At 41.1% G+C, this 24,151-nt stretch overlaps 1 protein-coding gene across 1 annotated transcript; it reads right to left on the minus strand.

The window, feature by feature from the left end:
• Positions 1-480: 480 nt before the first annotated feature.
• Positions 481-20,530, minus strand: SNX18 (sorting nexin 18). The gene is made up of 2 exons (XM_088054165.1): positions 18,864-20,530; positions 481-2,883 (listed from the first exon to the last, which is right to left on the minus strand). The coding sequence occupies exons 1-2, from the start codon at positions 20,407-20,409 to the stop codon at positions 2,630-2,632; spliced, it is 1,800 nt and encodes a 599-aa protein (XP_087910291.1). The 5' UTR covers positions 20,410-20,530; the 3' UTR covers positions 481-2,629.
• Positions 20,531-24,151: the final 3,621 nt, after the last annotated feature.

The raw sequence follows: 24,151 nt of genomic DNA on the forward strand, positions 1-24,151 counted from the left end.
CACCAGCCCTTGTGGAACTTCATATGGTTGATGATTGCCCATCCCTCAGATTTGTGGCATCTGTGGAGCTTCTCTGCCTTTAAGGGAGTTCACAGTCACTCCCAACTTAGTCTCATCATCAAACTTACCTCTTTGAGTGTCCAAGTGATTTATGAAGACAGTGAAGTGGACAGGGCCTAAGATGGAGCTCTGTAGAACTGACTGAGCTCTGTGGACCAGTCACCAGCTTGATGCAACACCCTTTACTGTAACTCCTTGTGCTCCACCCATCAGCCAGTTCAACTGTATGGAAACTCAACCGTATGTAACTCAACTGAGGAAAATAGGAAAATTCTAACAGAGATGTAGACTTGAACCTTTCTGTTCTGTGCAACAATTTAAACCAGCATTCCAGTCAAGATTTTCTGGTGCATCCAATTTAACCAATTACTACACCCACTCTTCCTGTCCCCAAATAAATTCACAAATGAGAAAGCAAGGTGAAGGCCATGACAGTTTATTAGGGAAAACTGTACCTGTCTGATTAATGTTGTATGAATACATATCACAGCTTAATTTCCTCCCAGACATGAACATGTCATTAATACTAACCTCCTAAAATACTTCAACTGAACCAAGATCAATATCTGAACAGGTCTTAATACCTCCATGTGAAATCAGTTTGATTGCAGTCTGATCTAATTGCTGTAAAGACATTTACTAAAACAGTATCTGGCTTAAGCAAACATTAGCCACGGAACTCAGCTCCAACCTAGCTCATCCCTCTGTCACATAATTAAATGACATATGGGAAAGCAGGAGAAGTTCTGGGAAGAGCTGTTGGGGAAGTGGTGAGTTTTGAATGTAGAATGAGACACAATGAGGAAGGTAAAGAGCAAGTCAGCCCTATGACTGTGGTCCTTCTTTTATGGTCAATTTTGTTTGCAAAATTGTTTCAAAAGGCTGGAAATGGAGTCTTTCCTCACTGATTGTCCTTTCTTTTACAAATTATTACTTGCCTTCCCCTCTTCATGATTCTGTATTTTACTGCTTTAGTTATGTACTAGAAGCCCCACCATACACAGCTTGTGCAAAACAGCCATCTCCAAACATTTGGGGATGAGTCTTAGAACCAAAACTACATTCTTACATGTTATTCCTCTAAAACAGAGGTGTGGGGTTAAACAGAAACTCACATGATCATGTGGAAGAACTGCACATTTCTGCTGCATAGGTGAGGAATGATTTGTACTTAACTGAAACTGGTGCTCAACTTCCTTTTCCAGGCTTTCACTTGTTTAAGCTTTTTTTGATTAATTTAATTAAACAAAAAATTAAACATTTTGCTTCCTCACAAAGCTTTGTTATTTTTTTTAGGAGAAAAAAGATAGGATAAACAAAAACTGTCTTTCATACTGACCTATAAGAAGGAAACCAATAAGTAAGAAATACCTTCAGACTTAATTAAAGGGAAATAACCTCTTCAAAAGATAGTGTTTACATATATATAAATGCACCCTGCTTGTCAAAAATATTTATACAAAATTAAGACAATTGTTAATTCTTGAGCATTACAAACATAAAAATACCACCTGTTTTCCAAGTCAGTTCAGCCAAGACTTCAGATCATTTATACTACTGAAAATCCCCAAAAACTTTTAACTTAGTAAACTAATGAATCACAGTGGAGTTTCATCTCAGACAACTGGCAATGCAGATGCAAGTCTGAAGTTAAACTGAATCAGCAACTGAACAAAGAGCAAATAATTTCAAACTTAAAAAATATGTTGCAGCCACATAGGTTGCATTAATATCCCCTTGATATACGCAATTTTTATTAGACTAGCTCTTCAAATTTCCACTTACAGTAATGCTGTATACAAAAAAAATCCCAAAAACCACCCCTCACTGTATTATTTATTTCAGAAAGGGAATTAAGTGGTGATTTTTTGTACATGTGTTTAACATCCTAGTACATATAACACATAGTCTCCATTTACAGGGAAAGTGTGAATAAATTTAACTTTTCCCTTTTGAGCCAACATTTGTCATAAGAAAGTACTTGCTATGCAAACTGGATGGCAGCTGATTTTTTTCCAGTCAATGTGAGGTTTCATCATCAGTTCCCATCATAGGCATTAACCCTTCATTCATTTAATCATAAAAATGTGACATACTAGAAAAAGAAAAATAGAGTCTAAAGGCACAGAATCACATAGCTGCTCTAGTAGGAGTCTGTAAACAGAATTGTTTGAGTTTAGGAAATCCAAATCTAGGAAAGTAAAAAGGCATCAAAGCAGGCTTTTATCTACCCAACTTCTTTAAATACCCAAAGGGCTTTGAGGTCTATGAAGTATGCACTAAGATACCGTATTTCAAAAAGCAATAAGGCAAATAGTATACTCATTATCTCAAAAAAGTTACAATGGTGTAGGCATACACAGTATAACTTAGTTACAATGCATGGTACTGTTTCTACTACATAGCCCTATAACTGTTTCCTTTCTACATATTCGGAGATTAAACCCGGGTTCCAGGTGAACACAAACCCATCCTTGTACCGCCATCTACCACTGGCAACAGCTCTTCAGCAGCATTTGCTCTGCCACCTCGGTAACATTCATGCTGAGTAAAGTCCACAAATCAGAGACTAAACACTGTCATACTTGTGAAGAGCTTCTTCTAGCTTTTGTGTCACTTTTTGAAAAAAGAGTATTTGCTGTTGCAAGAAATGCTGCATCTGTGATTTAAAGTCCCTCACACGAATTTTGTGGAAATGATTAATTTCTGCAAGGGTTGCAAAAGAAATAATGTTACAACGTTCTTGAATGCCCTCAGCTTTTTGGAGCTCCATCTTCCCCTCTTCCACGTGCCGCTTACTCTCCTTTACTTTGGTAAGGGCTCCTGTGTAAAGAACAAAATGAAACAGTTGAACTGTGAGGACCATGTAGACTCAACTACTGAACTTTAACAAGTGACTTAATAACAAGAAGGATTTATATAAGGCTTATTCTCAGTGTATTTACAGGCGTGCATATACATGTGTGTGAATGAAAAGGAATAAAACAGAAGGTTTTTAATGTAAGAAAAATCACAGACCAGTGGATCCTATGTAAAAAATAAAACTTAATACTTTTTTCAGACTTGAGCATGCAAAAGTTACTAAAACATCCTATTTCGTAACCTTAAAAATCAGATGGTGTCCTTCAGAGAATAAGTAATCATTATACCAGTAGAAGAGTAACTGAAAACGTAAGAAAACTGGTCAGATCAGTTTAAGCCTTCATAAATACAAGAAAAAATAACCTTGTTAAGAACTGGACTATGTGAAATATCCCTTTTCCTAATCCTGCTGAAATGTCAAAAGCATATCTTAATACACAAAATCTTGTCAATATAAGTTTTTGCTTTTATACCAGAGATACTCCAAAACTAATTATTAATTAATAGAGAATCTAAAAGCTTAACTCAAAGTCACAGATGCCCAGGTAGACCTTACGCTTAAGCAGTGTTGTAAAAGGTAGAAGAAAAGCAGAGTTACAGAACTGACAATCTTCCCTCTCCAAATACCTAATTAAGGCACACACATCCTACAAAAGGAAAGTATCATCCAAAACAGACCTACACAAAGCAAATCCAAGATATACCAATATATATCTTAAGACTTTCATATTACTGAACTCAATTACCCACAGAGCAACTTCTTTGTCTTAATTATTACATACTTATTTTATTCATATAACTAAACCAAATCAGAAAAAATACAGCTTTTATCACCTCACTAGATTCCTGTTCCTTTAAATATTTGTAATGTTGTAACTCTCAGATTACACCTCTGACACGTGACTACAGTGTGCTGGCCTGAAGGCCAAGGGCAGTAGTGTCTGTCTCTGGGGGCTTCCAGGAAGAGGCAGTATTCCACACCTTCCTGGCTCCCATGGAATAACAGTGGGATGGCCAAGAGCTTGGCACTGACTGCTTTTGCTGATTGACCTTATCATCTCCAACCTGGCCCCAAAAACACCACTGAAAATCCTTTTCTACATGCAGTCGTGCCAGCAGTGACACTGTGCCAGAAGATCTGTATGTTGTCATCTAAGGAATAAATAATCTGTGAGGGTATAATCTGTGAGGGTATAATCTGTGAGGGTATAATCTGAAAAAAATTTAATCCCTTCTCCTACAAAAAACACTTATTTAAACAAATTTAGGCTTAGCAAAAATTTTTCTATGCTCTGCAGGCATGACAGGAATCCATGCACAGCTGTGAAAAACTGAACTTTGGGACTTACTGGAAGCCAGATGCAGCTTTAAATAAACATGACAACTCTTCAGTTGTGATGTGGGAAACAGTCTTAGATGTTATTTCTAAAATGACCAAACTGGAAAATAAATACTGAAATTCACAGCACCAGCATCTGAAAGCATAATTAAGTTCCAGAGCATGTATGATCTTCAGATTATTTTACATCAATAAAAAGCATACATTACCAGACAAGACTGCCCTCCAGACTAGATTCAGTATGCAAATTTTTGCTATTAAAAATAAAAAGAAAAATAAAAGGAAAAATATTTATAATTAGTGAACCAATCCAGTGGGAAAAGTATGGTATAATCATTAACACTCCTCTGTTAATGCATATGGATCATATTTGTCCTGTAGTGGAATTTCCTTTAAAACCTGGACAGACTATAAGCAGATGTCAGCACTATATGACAGCTCATACATACCTATGTGGAAGTACAAAACTATACTTCTATATTGCTTGGGGTTATTTTTGAAATGTCTTTAAATGAAGCTTTTAATTATTAGTAATATAATTAATCTTCAAATAACTACATGGTGGGGAAATTTTATCTTATTTTAGGACAATCAAAGAATTCTCCCTAAACACAGAGAAAAAAAAACCCAACCCACATGCTTTAGTCTAGGAAGAAATTAATTATTTGTTTTAAAATGACATTTTAAATCTGTTCAGCTTCTACTGAAGTTTGCAAGACTTAGTTTAGCAAATCCAAGTAAAAAAGTTACTAGTTTTCATGGCTTTGAAAGCATCTTAAGTAACAAAAAACTCCCAAATTTTCTCCAAACACCTTTCCATACTCTACACTTCTTGTATTGTAATCTATGTGAGCTGGAACAGATTTACTTTTGTGGAAGGTTCGATGATTCATCCTACAGTGAACAGAAGGGTGAGGAATTTGGGACTGGAGAGCAACCTCTTGTGTACATCCCTCTTGAAGAGAAGAGTCTTGTGGAGAGATGCGCCACTAAGTGATGGTAACCTGTAACGACTCCCAGCTCACCACTCTGGACCTGCTGCATCCCAGGCTGCACACCATGAACTCCTCCAGCTCCATGCTCACTAGCTGATCCATCACACTCAGCGCCTAATCCAGCACCTCACAGCTCCTGCTGCCACCCTTATGGGACGCTGGGGTGAGCAAGGCCCACTGGGCTAGAAGTACATATGCAGAAATTTCTCCTGGTTTCTGATTTTAATTATGTGAATACCTAGTATTGGTTTGGACAACCAAAAAAAGCAAGATGCATTAAAAAAAAAAAAAAAAGGAAAAAAAAAAAGAATAAGGCTGAATCACAGCTGTCCAAGAAAAGGCTAGAATGTATTTTAATTAAAAGGAACATTAGGAGCCACCTCCCAATGCTCAAGGAAGCCTACTGCAGAGTACATGCCTGGGATAAATATACACCAGCACACTGTTCCCAGAGGGATGGAATACATAAAAATAAATTCTTGAGCTTTTTTTAGACCCAGATGTACAAATTCTGTTCAATCTTGCTCATGCATTTAAAGACCTTCTGTCAGGAGTCACTTTCCAGTAATAAGGACTAGCTTCCAAACAAGCAAAGAGGGCCTGGATTAAAAATGATGCAAAGAACTGTGCAACACCTATTCCTGTTCTTAAAGGTGGGGAAAAGCTTATATGAATGCTGTTTGTCATTGCCCAAAGCCTTAAACAGGCTCCGGTGTTCACAGTGGCTAAGAGTTTATAAAAGTGAATCAGACTTCAGTCCTTATTTTGAAATATGAGATTAGACAACACAAGACGATATAAACACACTTAACAAGGGACATTTGTGCTAGCAAAATTTGTGCTAGTGTATTGTGCTAGAAGCCAAGAAAACAGGGACAATGTAGAGTTCTCAACAGGAAAAAATAATTTCAAGCCATAAAACACAGTGTAGTAATAGCAACTTAAACGGGTGCTGAGAAGTTACGAGGAAATAAAAAATTGTACTGAGACATTATGATACTCATGCAAACATGAAATTACTATGAGGTGGAAGAGTTATATACATTCAGGAAAAAAATATCCTGAACCTGAAAGCACTTAGGTTTGGGTCAAACAAACTATTTTCACATCATTCCAGTAAGAGTGTTTTGAGATTGTGAGAAGTATCAACTAAGGATGGGTTACATACACTCAATCTCCCTCCACACAGGAAGTACTTGTGTACTCCATGATGATGTGTATGTGTCTCCAACTCCAAATGCAGCCTGCATTGTGGCCAGAAGGCAGAAGTTTGGGGGTTCCTCTCTTGCAGACTGCAATCCAGACTTCTTTTCACTCAACTCCTTAGTCTCCCTAGGAAGGCAGGCCCTGTGACTGCCAGCACATGCAATCAGAAGCCAAAAGCAACGATACCTGTTAACGATGTACCATCTTCCCCTTTCCACCTCTTTTCAAAACACCCAAACATCAGCTCTTGAGTGCTGCATGCAACAGCCAGAAGTGAAACATCAGCTGTGTCTGAAGCTGCTAATCCACACAAAGAATTCTTCAGGGCAGGAACCCTTTTTTTTGCTCTCAATTTGCACACTGTTTACTACAATGACATCTGTTTCATGGCAGAGCCTGCTCCAGTCTTAAAAATTACCAAAAGAACATTGCTGTAGCAGCAGCAATTTAACTGTGTACAGTAATGCTGCATGTGGATGAAACACAAAGAAGCATCAGTTCAACACTGCTGAATACAGCACCTGAAGCAGTGGTAAGCACTTCCTGATAACTGGGATCTGAAATTCACAGTCAGTCAGAAGAACCCATTAAGTCCAACTTGAATACTCACCCAGATTGTAAGACCCAGCAGGTTAATTTTTTATATCCTGTGACTGTAATGCCTTTATCACTGCAGCTATTAAAGTATCTCTTTCACTTTGGTGATGAATTATACTTAAACAGAGCAAACACTTTCTTTTACAATTGCTCAGCACTTGTACCTCAGAAATCTTGGGCAAATAAAATTATCCATGCAATAAATATTTCATCTTTCTACTATCAGCAAGCTACAAAATAACATTTAGTGCACCACTTACTAGAAGGTAAAACAATATTCATGTGTCCACCATATTAAATACTCTAATAGGATGCATGATGTGTCCTTCATAGCACCTTAATGAAGAGAGAGCTTTGAACTAGTAAAACAACTCCCTTTGCATTACTTTTATTACAAGAAATCTAAGAAACCATCTCTAATGGAAAAGGAAAAAAAAAACATACTCATGATGCTGCTTTCATAAAAAGATGTAAAAGCAGATAATATAACTAGAAATATTTTCTTTTTCCCTCCTTGAAGATGGGATTAATAAACTACAGGACTTTGCTTAAAGATTTGAAAAAGCAAACCCTGGGTAGCTCATGTGCGTGGAAATGTTATTTCCAATCCTGCAGAGTGCTGCCAGAGCATGTAGGTCTACATGGTTGTCCCTCTTACTCCAGATCTAGCAAAGATGTTGTTACACGATGTCTCAAATGACTAATCCAATAAAAGAATGCAAGTGGCCTGGGGAGAGAGATGATGCCTTAGCTTTATCAATGGCTTAGCTATGTGATCCAGGTCAGCCCTGGGTTACACAATCATTAGCTCCAACACAAGGGAAACTGCAGAAGCTTCCACTAGTGTCCTGGTTTCAGCTAGGGTAGAGTTAATTTCTTCTCTGTACTGTTACAGTGCTGTGTTTTGGATTCAGAATGAGAATGGTGTTGATAACATGCTGATGTTTGCGTTTTTGCTAAAGCGTGTTTATTCCAAGTCAAGGACTCTTTTTTCCTCTCCCAATCTCATGTTCTGCCAGTGAGGAGGTGCACAAAGGAAAATTGTGAGGGAATACAGGTGGGCAGGTGATTGGAACTGACCAAATGAATATTCCACACCACAGAAGTAATGCCCAGGATATAAGCTGGGGGGAGTTACCCAGCAGCACAGCAGCTGTGGGTTCAGGAAGGGGCTCTGGCATCGGTCAGTGGGTGGTGAGCAATTGTATTGTGCATTTGTGTGTTTCCTTTTTATTATTATTGTTTACCATTATTATTGCATTTTACGTTAGTATCAATTATTAAACTGTTCTTACCTTAACATACAACTTTTACTTCAAGTCTCCTCCCCATTCCACTGGGGTTGGAGTAGGGGGAGAGAGAGGAAGGGGTTGAGTGAGCAGTTGCATGGTGCTTAATTTCCAGCTGTGCTCAAACCATGACAATGAGATAACACAGCGTGAAATTCAACTCTGAAAAAATCCTCAGACTTCTCCCTCTCGATTGAAAGTGAAATAGTTTGTAACAGAACAGAGATTTTGCTACACTGGCAGATTATTTTCTTAAGAATGCTCTGAGCGCTGATTAACAAAAGAAGCCTACACTGAGATTCTGCAAATTCTTTACATTTTCTAGCCAAGATTTATAATGGAAAGCAGCATAATAGGAATTTGCCTGAAATTAAAACCAGAAGACTTCCTCAGTAGAGTTCAAAATGAAGTCACTTTTTAATCTACACAACTCAAGAGCTCACACACAAAACAGTCTTCGCTAGATATTTCAATGTTAATTAGCTGTAACCTCATCTGATTGTCATAACTTATAAATTAATTTAATTAACACAAACCAAATTAACAATGATGCTGGAGTGCACAGTGTAAAAATATAAATTTTTCAAAACTACCAGGGTTACTGATAATTTAACTAATGTCTAACTAATATTTTTTAAGTTTTAAATAATATGATGATTAAGATCTGATTAGACTTGTTGAGCATACATCTGTCAGTATCTTGAATGCAGAGACTTTAAAACTTTTATCTCTTAATGTATTGCACACTAACAGTCTTCTAAGCAAACAAATGACCTTATTTTAGACACTAAAGCATGTTTTAAACTGTGTTTGTGAATAGTTTTGACTTTACAAGCACCTACAGTGATGTCTGAAAGGAGGCCCACTAGGAATCATTTGACTGTAAAATCCAGTTAAACCATGTGTACAGCGGTCTTATCACAAATATAATATTTTGCATCACACCCTGAGAGGCAAATGCTACTAATGCTGGGTTTGCCCAGTTCTAAGGCACTCTGTACTTCTTGGCACTCACATGTACCATTTAACAGAGTTTTTCTTTGGTGTGGTTTCAGCTGGCAGTGCAGACTAGAGGGACAGAAAAGAGCAAAACATAAACTAGGCTGGTCACCAGAAACACAGTACAATTGCCCATTAGAAAGTTAGTCATGTTTTTCAGGACCACACTTGAAAATTTAAGCAAATGGCATTTGCAGAAGTACCAAGATGAAACCTTTCAGTCATTTTTAGCACTTCTCATTAGTTTACATCTAACTGGGGCATCAAACAACCTTTTTAATACAGAACTCTGCTTTTCCAGAATTGGAGCTGGTCTATTACAGTTTGGTTGTCACAGGTTTTCTACACTAATTTTTCCCAATAAGGATGCTAGGAACAAGCATTTTATGTTAAAAAGATACTACAGACTTTTAACAGCTTTGGTAAATGCCTTGTTCATACTGCTGACTTCAAGATAACAACCACCAGAAATGATGCTGTTCATGGATCAAAGAAATTAATTTTCAGTTAGAAAAGGTTAACAATAAATGAGAAGAAATGTCTCTTCCTCCTCCTCAAAATGGATGTAAGCACTATTTCATTAAATGCTGACTTCTTTCAGAATTTTTGTAACATTCATGGGATGTGGATGGACAGAGGAAGACGGGTAACACTGTGTATCAATGTCCATACACTATTACTGATAGAAGTAAGTATAAATGCAAGTTCCACTGACTCTTACATCACTGCTTTATTGGGGTACAGTGAAACAGCTGCTTTTGGATGTTGTTTTCTGTTCAGGCTAAAAGGGAAACAAAGAATACAATTTATGGTGTTTGCTTATCCATTATAACCTGCTTAGTTCCACTACTGTCCTAAGATGAGCAAATAAAACATGTATAGCCAGTTTAACATAATTTCATATTAAAGGAGTCAAGATAAAAATGAAATGCAGATATTGGTTTACTTTATCCTAGTATCCTTTAATTGCCCTCTCTTAGATTTCTGAATGCTGCAGTTTCTTTGTAAGAACAAAAAGAAGTAGAATTCCTGTTGCAGAAAAAAATATTCAAGGTAAGCCATCATTAATGCAACCAACTAAAATATGTTAAATAACACAAAAGCAGAACACATGAAAATTATAATGGTATACTCACATTATTTATAAGAAAAGCTTCTTTAGCATACTGCTAGCATATAAAGATTCAAAATAATAAAAATTCTAAAGAAAGTTAGAATAGTAAGTTGCTTTTTACCATGGGACAACAAGGCAATGTAAACTGAATGACAGGATGAACCTGCTTCTCACATTGTTAATGAATGACCTGCATGTAAGCATAAAAAGGGTAGCTTAGTTCATTATGGTTCAACAGAGATTGTCCACCCATGATGTGTACCTATTAAAACAAGGGCCAAAGAAAATTTACACTTCTTCCTGTTCTGCTACAATAACAACCCAAAGTCACTGGCAAGAACTGAACAGATTTTTTGATGTTGTTAGGTGGTTTGGATTTTTTTTTCCATTTTATTTAAGTCCTCATGGCTTTCATGAAAGATACAAACAAGACTGCATAAGAAAGCACATGCCATTTGTTTGCTCTAGTCTGCTGATAAGGCTCATATCTGGGGACTCAGCCAAATGTAATTTCCTATTTTTTTTCAATTAAAATTTTCAAATTCTGTGCAATTTGAACCAGGCAATTTAAAATGCATAAGGTACCAACTGCTTAAGTTGATACAGTCTGCACTTACTGACTTGGCATTTCACCTGCTCAAACAAAGTCTAACAATGAAGTCATGGAAAGATGCTGGAAAGGCTGAATCATGTCCTTGTTTCAAAGGTGACTTACAAACTGAAAAAGTCAGTCAGCTTGTTTATTTCTGATAATGTGCTAATGAAGAATTAGAAGAGCTCTAGGAGCTTCTTTCTATTTTCAGTCTACCAATTCTTGTCCTCTGTGTTTGGATGGCAGCCCTATCAGCTAGACTAGGAGCACCCAGAGCTTCAGGAGAACCATCCCTCTATATAGATACTTCATATGTCTCTCAAAAGGCATTACTTTGTTTTTGAAATAGAATTACTTCCTCTTTCTACAATGTAATTCTTAATTCTTCAATGTCTACACTGTTCTGCTACTCCCTCGTTGCTCACAGGACCTTCCCAATAGACAAGGCCTTACTGCTTGTGGTAAGCACATAGTATGGGGCATTTTCTGTGAACTGACTAAAAATCTGATGAAAATTTATATTTACTGAAATATGCCAGTGCCTGTAGTCAAACCTAGAAGCGTCAGCTCCAATCAAAGCTTCTTCTGTTAGGACGTAGACTGGACAGACTTTCTGGTGTGCGGTAATGTCTCTCCCACAAAAAGAACAGCTATAGTCTTCCTCTGATACCAGCAGGTTTTGAAAAAAAACAACCCACTGGTGTTTTATTAGCCATGAAACGTCTCTCTGTTACTGAAGGTATATGATACCAGACAAGTTTCAAAAGGTAACAGGAAAAAGACCCATCACAACAGCATGAATCTCACTCCCCTAGAAAGCCACAGATACCGTGGGGGAGTTGGAAAGAAAAAAATAATCATACATTAAGAAGACCCATGCATCTTTCAGATAGACAGGGCATAGGAGTCCTTTTTTTCTCTTCCTGCTTAATTTTCTTCAAGTAAAGCCATTGCTCAATTTTAGTTGTTTACTCCTGTCCTCTGACTTCACACAAACTAAAGCAGCTGTAATTTTATGCAGCTTCTAAATGAAGAGATTCTTTCACATTTTAGCTTCATTCCCTTAAGGTTACCTTCAAATATTGCAAGACAGTATTGGGTAATGCAGCAGCAAGCAGACACTGTTACATCATCACTGTAACAGCTACGGGGAGGCTGACATGGCAGAAAAGAGAAGTCATCCAGGAGCAGTACATCCTTTCTCACCAAAGCTCTTACACAAATGAAGTGCCCATCTCTTTTTACTGCTGAAAAGGGTCATCGGGCTAGGATTACATGCCTAGCTCTTACCCAGCAGCTTCCTGAGTTGCAAAGTGTATGCATCTGAGGGACAGACAACAAAAAAAAAAAGGTGGATAAAAGGAAAAACAGTGATGAGAAAAACCATGTCTGCACAACAAATCAAAAAGCTTAGGAAGTAAGCATGAGAGAAAAGCACTGCTTTTATACTGTGATATAAAGTTTTAGGTGTCAATATTAACCAGTTTGATTTATTAATTAATTCAAATGCCACTTCTCCCTGTGGGAAAGAGGGAAAAGGAAGGTGAAAATGTTAGAGAGTTCCAGGTGTCAGTGGTGTTTAGGTTTTCTGATGCTTTAAAATTCGATGCATTTCTGCCTGGATAGATTTTGTCACCTACAGTTTTGTAAGATATTCTAAAAACACAGCAAGTGCACTCTTTAAAGCTTATGTCTAGAATTAAGTTTGCTTCAGGTGAATCAGACCATTTGCTGTATTTTACTTTTCACAAACCGCGACCAAGAAACAATAAGTCATTCAGGAATTTTTAAAAATAATTCTCTTAAATCCTAGCATGCAAAGGAAATAGAATTTCCTGTATTTCAGGAAATGTTAAGACCACTTTTACAGATATCTTTTGTAAAAACCATAACCAAAAGTTTGTCAAACATTAACATCATAACATTAAGAGAGAAGAAATCTGGAAAGCAGAGATGAAACAGCGTGTTAATCTGTACTTCTTCCACTTTCAGGAATCACAAAAAGCCAATTATAGTAATTCCTAAAATAAAACTTAAAGAAATCTGAAACTCCCCCAACTTCTCTACTCTCACTAAACAAATACGAAGACAAGAGAGCCAGACTAGGAGCTAGGATACTAGCATATGCTGTCTCCAATTCCCACAAGTGCATGAATTTTCTGAACCTGAACTTGCATGAGCCTGCAATGAGAACTTGTGTTGAAGATTACAGAAGTAGGAAGATTGCATCAAGTTGAGTGACACTTTAGCAATTAATACATAGAAATTTGTGTTACCAAGAATGCCTAGGGAATTTCCCTAAGTAGATCTTAAATGCATAAAAGGTATCATCCATTACAGATGGGAAGCTGCTTTGTTCTCAAAATTAAAAAAACTGAACCAGTATTTCTTGAAAGATACACCAGTTCTGCAACAGAAAATTACAAAATGCAGCTTAGTTTTTTGAGCCTCTGGAACTTAATATCCCTCTTCTGCAAATGTTTTGCTGGAGGCTAAAAAAACCTGTGTATCTGTATATATGCACTATAACAAGTGTATCTGTCTAATATGTACCTTCCTTTCCAAAAACCCACGTACATGTCCAAGAATATTTTCATGCAAGTGCATTAGAAACATTTACCTACAAGGGGTTGAGGTAGGTTATCTACCTCAGATTCATGAAAGTATTTGGTTGTTTAAAAGCTTGAGACACCATTCTGCCATTGTCTACTCTATCCATACACCATTATTTTCCCTAATCACTTAGTTTTCCAAACAAAAACTATAGAGCAACAAGCTGTTGTAAGGGATGTATGCCTTGGTAGTGGTATGTTCTATGCCAGCCTCAGTGGGACTTTCAAAACAAGTATTTCCCAGAGGAAACGTGGGGTTTCCAACTGGGCACATTCTTTGCTGTAGGACTCAATCAAATCAATCATCACACCTGGACTGTATATCCTGTATATCATCTGTATATCATCACACCTGGACCCGGTGTATATGAAACCAACAAAGTTCTCAAAACATTGACCTGTTGATCTTTGACTGGCATGTGGTACAGAAATGTTCAAATACTTCCTCTGTCTCTAGTTTGGCAGGAACTTTAACTCTTCCTTTCCTGCAGAAAATTCCTTAAACACTAGGAACTCAAGATGAAAGAAAAGGCATCTGGTAAAAACTCCTGTTGAAGATATTGCCACTTCATAAAATATCAATACACAAATTACACAAGTCAGATCACATATGATGTCCTCAGCACAGAAGGCAGAAAGACCTGAATTCCAAAACAATTACAAGCACAAGAGTTAACACATTTTTCTAGTAAGATGCAGACAAAGCAACAGCAAGGCTTACACGGATTGGGTTCATAATTCTAGAGAAAAAGACAAAGTCCACACAGAGGGGAAACGTTTGTCTCTGTGGCTCTTTTTGCATAAGTTGCAGAAAGTTTTTAAATAAAACCTCAGACACGCAGAGTTCTCAGTCCATAGCACAAAACACACTTAGAAATCACATTCAGCAGTTCTTCAGCTAATTGCAGTACAGCAAAAGCATAACAGGACAAGACAGTTAAAATTACAGAATCACAGATTATGCCAAGTTGGAAGAAACCCACAGGTATCACTGAGTTCAACTCCTAGCCCTACACAGGACATCCCAAGAGTCATATAAGGTGCCTGAGAGTATTGTCCAAATGCTTCCTGAAATCTATCTGGCCTGGCGCTTGGACCACTTCCCTCAGGAGCCTGTTCTAGTGCCCAAAACCTGTCTGTGAAGAAGCTTTTCCTGATATCCAGCCTAAACCTCTCCTTACACAGCTTCAGGCCATTGCCTCGGGTCCTGTCACTGGTCACTCAGAGCAGAGATCAGTGCCTGCCCCTCCTCTTCCCCTCCCAAGGAAGGTGTAACTGCAATGAGGTCTCCCCTCAGTCTCCCCTGGGCTGAACAGACCAGGTGACATCAGCTGCTCCTCATATGGCTTCCTATCCAGAACCTTCAGCATCCTCATGGCCCTCCTTTGGATTCTCTCAAGTAGCTTAATGTTTTACATTGTGGCAACCACAACTGCCCCCAGCACTCGAGGTGAGGCTGCCCCAGAGCAGAGCAGAGCAGAGCAGAGCAGAGCAGAGCAGAGCAGGACAATCCCCTCCCTTGCCCAGCTGGTGATGCTGTCCCTGATGCCCCCAGAACACACTTGGCCCTCCTGGCTGCCAGGGCACTGCTGGCTCATGTTCAACTTGAACCCCAGAACCCCAGGGCCCTTTCCATGGCACGGCTCTCCAGCCTCTCATTCCCCAGTCTGTCTGTACAGCCAGGGCTGCCCCATCCTGGTGCAGAATTTGGCACCAGCCCTTGTGGAACTTCATATAGCTGGTGATTGCCCATCATCTGTTGGGGTCTCTCTGCAGGGCCTCCCTCCCTTTGAAGTCAGCAGTTCCTCTCAGATTTGTGTCATCTGGGAACTTGCTTAGTGTCCCTTCCAGTCCTGAGTCTAAGTCGTGTGTGAAGATGTGAAAGAGCAGAGGGCCCAGGATGGAGCCCTGTGGAACTCCCTAGTGACAGGTGCCCAGTCTGATACCACCCTGTCCACTGTAACCCTTTGTGCCTGACCCATGAGCCAGTTCTCACCCATCCCAGGATGTGTTTGTCCAGCTGTGAGCTGGGCATTTTGTCCAGAAGGATACAGAGAGCTAGCAATGAAAGCTTTACTGAAATACAAAAAGATCACATCAATTGGCTTCCCTTGATCAACTGTGTGGTTTAACCTTGTCATAAAAGAAAGACCCTATAAGCAGGAATTTCCTCTCACGAAGCTGTGCTGGATGTGACCAAGGACTGCATTATCTTTCAGGTGTTTTTCAACAACTCCCAGAATAATCTTTCCCATAACTTTACCAGGCACTGAAGTGAGACTGACAGCCCTGTGGAAGGGGTCCTCTTTCTCACCCCTCTTGAGAACATGGACAACATATGAGAACTTCTAGTCAGCTGGGACCTTTCACGATTTCCAAGACTGCTCGAAAGTAATTGAGAGGAGTTTTGTAATGACATCACCCTGCTCTTTGAGAATTCTTTTATTAGTCCTATTAGGCCCCATAGATTTGCAGGGATCCAGCTTGAGCTGGGAGGGTTGACTGGGAGTTGATCATTCTAACACTCTTGGTCCTCCAGCTCTATGCACAGACACAGGCATGTTTTGGTACAGCTGCCTTTGTTCTTCCATCCTTCTCAGGTCCAATATGATCTTGGGTTTTATCCGAAGTAAAAAAATCTATTTGCATTATGTAGCAGAAAGAAGAGCACTATTACTAATTTCAGGGTTCACAATTTTAAAGGCATGGCTATTTACTCAATGTATGAGTCAGGCTGCTGCATCTGCTGCTTATAAGGGCACTTTGGTGTCATTTTACTGCTTAATGAGTTTGTACACTAGAAAATAAAACCCTTGAAGAAAGATATATCAGCTCTATTTTTCAGATTATTTCTTATCACAAACACAGTTTCATAGCTGTTGACTATACCAACAGATATTTGTATACTCTATAGGGACAATATTATTTCCCAAAATTGGCAACAGTACTAGACAGTAAATTTAAAAGAAAGCCTTTATATTGCAAGGACACCAAACAGGTTGTATTTTCATCTGAAGTTTACAGACTGGAATTGAAAAGCTGTACCTTTTTAAAAGTACCTCTTAAGGTAAAATATGGAGTGCAAAACATGACTCTCGATTTTCCTCTAGTTTGCTGTCATGTAACAGAAACAACAACAAACACACAGCCCACACAGCTCAGCTCCTGTCATGACCATGGACACTCAAGAGACACTCAAGCCTCTGCCATACTTTTGTGACTAGTCTGTACCATGGATGACATTGTGAACACAGTGCTAGCTAGCTCAGGGATGCTGGAGCATTAACAGTTGCATTCTGGAGAGCTGGACATTTCTCCAATCTGCTTCAAGACAGTGCTCTAGCCCACAATCAGTTCTACATACCTTATGCTCATACACTGCTTTAGTTACTTATATGAACCTTCAGCAGTTCAGCAAGGTAAACTTAACCAGTAAGTGTAAATTCAAAGAGAACTACAAAAGAAATAAGAATGGTTTCAGAACACATCTTATTATTCCCAATCCTCTCTTCAAAGGCTTGTCTCGAAAAATACTTCAGTGAAGACCTCCGTATAACCTTAAAGCTTGAAGATGTATTATTTAAATAGCATATACAGTCTGCTGGATTTTTCCATCTAATAAAAATATCCACCGCTTTATTTTTTCCAGAAGCTTACAGATAATCCTATTAGATGACAACTCACTTTAACATGCTCTGCTCCAAAACATGAGGCATTGCCAAGGCCACTCATCTCTCCAAATCTAAAATATTTTAAAGCTGTTATCAAAACACAATACCACAGCAGCTAGCAAAGCAACTCCTCAAATGTTAACCTTCACACTTTCCCTTCTTCTTCAAAATAAAATTAAGTTTCCACTCACAGTTTTTGGTATTTGACAGCAGAATGGAAATGGGAGTTTGATGCATGCAATTTTTATGAAAAGCTTGTTTTCTTAAATAACAACAAACCGTGCACTTTGTAGCAACTCTCCTTCCTCATATGCACCCAGCAACGCATACCTCTGGACACCTGCCTTTTTGCTTTCTCAAAAAAACTTTACCAACTCTTTTTCTACCAAACTTAATATACTTTTCCAGATGCAAAAATTATGGAAATGTCATGTAAGGACAAAAAGACTGATTTGCCCTGGGTGACAAATCACTTTGGATGCAGAAAACTACTTTTATTTAATAATTTTCTAATTAATAATTTTCTACAAAGCTCATACATTTTCTCGGGTAACTTACAGATACCCATTTCTGCAGAGCATATGTGATGTTTCTTTTTCTCTTTTACAGCTCAAACGCCCACACCCTCTTGGACTTTAAGATGAAAACTACAGGTATGGAAGATAACAGAAAAAAGAATTAATGGTGGACTTACCTACTTGCAATGGTAAAGAACATATGACTATCAATAATTTACATCACCATCTCCACATACACAGTACTATAAACTTCTGTTTATCTGAATAAGTGTCATAAGTTGTACAGCAAATTGTTTTTCATTTTTGAATTTCTTTCTTTCTGACAGATCATAAAGTACCTTACAACTAGCAATCTGAACCAGGAAAGTGTGTTTCAGCTAGAAAGATGCTGAAAGGATAACAGGTGAGCAGCATCTGTTCATGACAATAAAGGCAAAGGTTGAACAACTCCAACTAAGAGCACTGTAGCTGACCAATACCCTTTCAAAGGCAACACAAGACGCTTAGCTGAACAAACATACCCCAGCAGCCTTAAACACCTCATCAGACTGATGCTGCAAAACACACACCTCCACGTGCATCTTGAACAGGGTGGTCAATCGAGGAGTACCAGCATCCTCATATTACTTCATTACCTAACAGACTATAGATTTAGATACCTCACATACCCCAGAGTAATAGATGTTTCAATACCACTTGATTTCCAGGGTTTGTAAAACAAGCCAAATAATCTTTAACGTATAGGCAGTTTAGTTAGACATGGTTGCTTTCAGAGATACATGGTGAAACACAGCAACCTCTGACCAGCAAAACTCCTAACTATGTTTAGGCCTTTGGCACAAAACATCACTGATATATTTTTTGTAGTTCTAGTGAGAGCTTACCTGAATAAACACAGGAAGATTGAACACAAGGCCAGCAAGCCAGACACAGGGCAAATTTAGCTCCTGGTTCCTGTATCGGGAACCAGGCTGCATACCACTAATACATAAAACTTAAAGGGTCTTACCTTTCTGCACATGGATGATGTCTGGAAAGTTGGCCAAGTGCCCCTGATACAGCGCTAACAAATCCATCACAGGATCTAGGTCCTGACGAGGCTGATCTGCAAAGAGGTCCCCGATGGCATCATAGGCTTCTGCAGTGAAAGCTATGGCTTGGTTGAGGCCAGCTGAAAAGGCCTGCTGGTCCAGCTCAAATGCCTGACTGAGGCACTTGAAGGAGTGCCCCACCTTCTGGTATTCCTTCTTGAAACCAGTAACTTGTTTGCGGGCAAACTCGTTGGCTGTGTGATTAAGTTGCAGGGCACTCTCATCCATCTTCTTGGTGAAGGCTTTGAAGCCATCCACCTGGCTTTCCACCTCCTGCAAGTCTAGGCTGGCCCCAGGGCCTGTGGGGACACTGATGGTCAGAAAAAAGTTTGCACCCACCATCTCATCCTTCTCAGCCTTGCGCTTGCCCTGTTTCCAGGCCTTCTCATCCGTGCTGGGACAGGTGAGGAAGTGCTGGAAGGCATCACACTGAGCCAGCACGGGGTGGCTGCACATGTGGTCCATCCACCAGGCCAAGCCTTTGCGACGTTTGGAGATGAAGTCCTCCTCAAAGCGGCCAGTGGCTTGCTTCTCTGGCAAGTGGGGCACGGAGATGACAGGAAACTTCTCAGCCAGGCGCCCATAGAGCCAGTCAAAGTGCTTGTAGCGGCGGTGCACCTGCTGCCCAGTATGGCTGGGCACCAGCTTGTAGGCAATGTAACTCTTCATGCCCTTGAATTTGGTCTGTTTGGTGGGGTCCTCGATGGAGCACTGGAAGGGGTACGGGTTCTCTTGCCACTCGGGGCCCCTGGAGCCCAGCACCACGCACAGCTTGTCCCCGTCCTTCACGAAGCCCGACGCCTCGCCTAGCACGAAGGCCTCTCCACCGGACTTGACGAAGGTGGAGAAGCGATTGAGATTGCGGCTCACAGTGGCCGAACTCTTGGCGGCGCCACTGCCGCCGGCCGGGTGCGGGTGTCCCGGTGGGTGTCCCGCGCCGCGGGGCCCCAGGGACGGCTCGGAGCGGGTGGACAGGCGGCCCCGCCCCGGGGCGCCGCCGCCCGCCGCCTCGTAGTCGGGATAGGAGCTGCCCAGGGCGCCCGGCTCGTCGGCCACCGTGGAGCTGTCGTCCCAGTCGTCGTCCCAGTCGTCAACGCTGCCCCGGCTGGGGTGGGAGGGGGCGGCGTAGGGCGGGGAGGGGGACCCGGCGGGGGGCGGCGGGAAGGGCTCGGCCGGAGGCTGCTGCGCCGCCGGTTTGAAGGCGGCGGGGGGCGGCAGCGGCTCGGATCCGCCGACGGGGGCGTGTGCGTAGCGGGCGGGCGGCGGCGGCTCGGCGGCGGGGGCGCGGACCACCTGCACGTAAGAAGCCGGGAAGAGCCCGCGGTCCCCGCGGCTGTTGATGCCCTCTAGCCACCCCTCGATGTCCTGCTCGCTGCACAGGCTCAGCACCTCATGCTCCCGCAGCGAGATCTCACCCGGGTTCTCCGACCTGAAGTCGTATAGCGCCCGCGCCCGCAGCGCCATCGCCGCCTGCCGGGGCGCTCCCAGCGCCGCCGCCCCTCACCGCGTCGCGCTGGCGGGACTGCAGCACCAGAGTGCCGCCGCCCTCGGGCTCCTCGTCTTGTCGGCGGCCTGCCCGGTGCCGCTCCCCGTGCCGGCGGCGGGCGCGGGGCCGGGCCGGGCCGTCCCACGTCGCCAGTTGCGCTAATCCAGAGCCGAGCGGCAGGGCGGAGCAGCCGAGCGCAGAGCGGCCGCCCCCATCGATGGCACACCCCTCACCCTCCCCCTACGCCCCCTGCCGGCCGCGGGGCCGGGGGCCGCTCTGAGTGCGACCCCGGGCCCCATGTCTCTCGGCCCCGCAGGGCCTCCGCCACTCGATTGCCGCCGGCGGCTCCCCCCCCCCGGAAGGCGCGTCAGCGCTTCCCCGCGTCCGGCCGGGAAGCTTCCCGAGCCCCTCGGGTCTCCTCCCCGCGCTCGGTGCCGCCGCCGCGGGATCTGCGCTACGCGGGTGCTGGGCGGCCGCGCTGGTGCTGCTGGCGCTCCTCCGGCTGTCTGCTGCGTCCAGACAAAAAGCGTGTCAGGGTGCGTTTTGCTCGTGGATAACGCGTATTTTAGCCTTACCGAAAAATGTAGTCATGCCACTGATGTTGGTTTTCTGTGGAACAGCCTCAGTCCGGTCGAGGTGCTGCTTTCGCTGCGTGGTTGTTTCCCCATCTGGTCCTCTGTTGTCTAGTCGTGGATCCTGTCCCATTAATCATCTTTGACCTCTCTTTGGATCCCTAGGTGCAAGTTTCTCTCAAGATTTCCACCTGTTTATGAGCAACTAGAAGTTTTTCAGAGGAGATGTTAAAGTTTCTGGTCCCCAGTTCATAATGTTTTCCCATTAGCATGTGGATATCTTGCTTGTTTCTCCATAGTTTACAGAATAGATGACTTCATAGATCTTTGTGTCAAATAATTTGTCATAACCTGGGAGCTGGAATGCTACAAGACCCACTGTTTCCTTTCATTGCTGGTTTTAGTGTTTGATACCCATGGTTTACATTTTACACTTTTTCTTTGGACCTTCATTTTCTCCAAAATTAGTGCACATAGTATCACAGTACTTTTCCATTACTGTTGCTCAGTTTGTCTTCTCGACTTTTTTTTTTAATATATATGTCAGCTCACGCCAGTCCAGCATGATATCCCCAAAGTCCTTTAGTGCTTAAATCCAGAAGTCTGTTCTAGTTAGTGAATACAGTGCCCAAAGAAACACGTAGTTCACCACACACCCTGCTTCTCAATGACCGGCTCTGTGGAACACATTTATGTTGCAGCAAGTTTACAGAGAGCAATTCTGAGTATCTAACAGCAGTGCTAAAGTGAGAAGCATCAGTTGTCTCCTGAGGGAGAGCTGGCATCTGGTAGAAATGTCCTGACCTGGCCTGGTCATGATCACTCACCCCCAACCAGCCGGCCCTGAGGGGATCCTCAAACCCTACATCAGCACCTGTTAGTGCTCTTAGAACCACCAAAGCTTTTTCCATCAGTCAGTGTTCTGCCCCTGCAGCTGGTGCACCATCAGTGTCTGCCTTTCACAGAGGTCCAGTTCTCTTCTGCAAAACACAGAGATTGCCGTGGCAGCTGGCCCCACAGCCCACCATGCTGCTCTCCACCCATGTGGCCAACTTAGGGTAAGGACTAAAGCTCCAGCAGGAAGTAGAAGTGGATCAATTTGACCTTGGTTTTAGATTTCATCCCAAATTCTGTCTGCTGAAGATCAAGATAAGTGATTGGGATTTTGTATTCCTTCCAGAGTTACTGCTAATGTTGGTCTGGGAAATCTTGTGCATTCCTGTGAATTCTCACAGGTTAAACTACAGAAGAATAGCCCTTGATCTGCTTCTCCATACTACTTATTGCATTATATATATTCAACTGAAACTTTTCACTAAAAGTTTCTAAACTTTTCCTAAAGTTTTCACTCCTATTCTACTAAATTTCAATATTCTTAATGATTCATGTTGTTTTCTCTGAACAGACGAAATTCCTTTTTATCACATGGAGTGGACGGTACTTGACATGATGCTGACCAACTTGATCTGTTTAAAATAGATATTTAAGATTTGCTCTCATTGGACAACTTGGAGTGACAAACAGATGCCTTGCACAGGTGCAAAGCTGGTTCAGGAATGGGATTTTCCTGCTCCAAGCGGTTATGCTGACAGTGTCTGTCAGGCTGTGGCTGTCACAGCCAGGGCAGAACAAAGGGATAACTTTGAGCTGGGCATCTGTCTTACTTCCTTGGGTCTGGTGGACGTGGTAGCTGTTCTACTTCCTCCCGCTCTCCTCAGTGCTTTTGGCCTGATTTTTCTCTAGTAAGTATTGGCTTGATGTTTGCATCTCGAATGAACAGAAGCAAAAGTGTCAAGTCCAACAGGGACAAAAACTGCAACCAGGAGAATTTGAAGGTGTAAGATCTACAAAGTTCATGAAAATATTTCTTAATTATATAGGTGTAATTCTTTAAGTAGTTATTCTCTAAGATCTTTCAATTTTATCTGAAGACTTCAACAAAAATTAAGTTATGTGACATTGAGTCATGGTTTTTCCGGCACTATTGCTTTCAATAGGACAAAAATATGAAAGGAAAATGTGTGCTATGTTATTTTCCTAGTGATCAAAACTGCAAAGAGAATTTGGAACAATAAAAAGGTTGCAAATGACATTTTCCATTCTTTCCCACCAGTGAGCCAACTCTGATTACCACAGTGCTGAGGCACTCTGTTCTGGATATTATAAATAACATTAAAAAACCATCGGTTATTATTTTCAAAAAAACTAACCTGCAAAATTAGAAGCCATTCTAACAAACATTTTTAAAATATTTGAAAAAAACAGCTTCCAAAGTCCCCAATAACCATCTGCAGTGCCAAACAGAAGACCTGGATCCATTGAGTTTTGTTTCTTGATGTTTGGACTAGGAAAGACAAGGGTTTCAGAGTAAGAATGGCACATAGTGACTCAGAGCATATTAGTTGCACACAGCGTGTATCTCAGTGCTTTGCTTGGTCAGGAATTTCTAGCATCTTCATTGGGAATTGAATTTTCAGAGGCAAAGTGGATGTTATTATAAAGACTCATAACCTATAATTCAGTGAAAATGTCTATTATTTAATGTGTTCCTAGGGACCTGTAACTTCAGGGAGTAAAGCTGAAAGCCAGACTAAAACCAAATGGCTACCAAAGACTATATACAGGATATCTCATTCTATGTGAGTTAGTTGTCTCAAGACACCATTAATATGTGCTAAAAGAGATGTTTGAAAGCAGTATGATTTTTTTTTTGCTGATGGAGTGCAGAAAATTAGAGTAAAAAATTTGGAAATATTGAAACGTTTCTGGAAAAATTTATGGATTTAATCTATCTTGAACTAAGAAAAAGTGAATGAATAGAGGCTCAGAACTCAAATGTAATGGAAGCTTTTCATTGAAGGTGTCAAATCTTTCCATCTTTATTTTGTCACTGTTCCTCTATGATATTACTTTATGTTGTAATAAGAAAAGCAAAGTGAATTTTCATGAGAGAAGATGAAATTTTGGTGGCACTAAGCCTTTTCTTTATGATGATGCTCCTTTGTGGACCCTGAAAAAAAACATGTGTCTGGAAATTGCAATGTTCTAATAGGAAAAACACTGAATAGTGCTTTCTGTTAGTAAATGGCTACAAATAGGTCAGTTTTCATCAATATAATTTCTAAGAGCAAATTTGGAGAAATGCTTG

This window comes from Pseudopodoces humilis, chromosome 4 (genome assembly GCF_049639895.1).
Source record: "Pseudopodoces humilis isolate 2021_Gansu_Grassland_sample_001 chromosome 4, ASM4963989v1, whole genome shotgun sequence".
NCBI lineage: Eukaryota > Metazoa > Chordata > Aves > Passeriformes > Paridae > Pseudopodoces > Pseudopodoces humilis.

Excerpts from the sequence above, each read along its gene's own strand:
- SNX18 (XM_088054165.1), bottom strand. The coding sequence starts at position 20,409 with ATGGCGCTGCGGGCGCGGGCGCTATACGACTTCAGGTCGGAGAACCCG. Across the intron at positions 2,884-18,863 it reads CATCATCCATGTGCAGAAAG|GAGCCCTTACCAAAGTAAAG; the intron begins GTAAGACCCTTT and ends TTCTTTACACAG.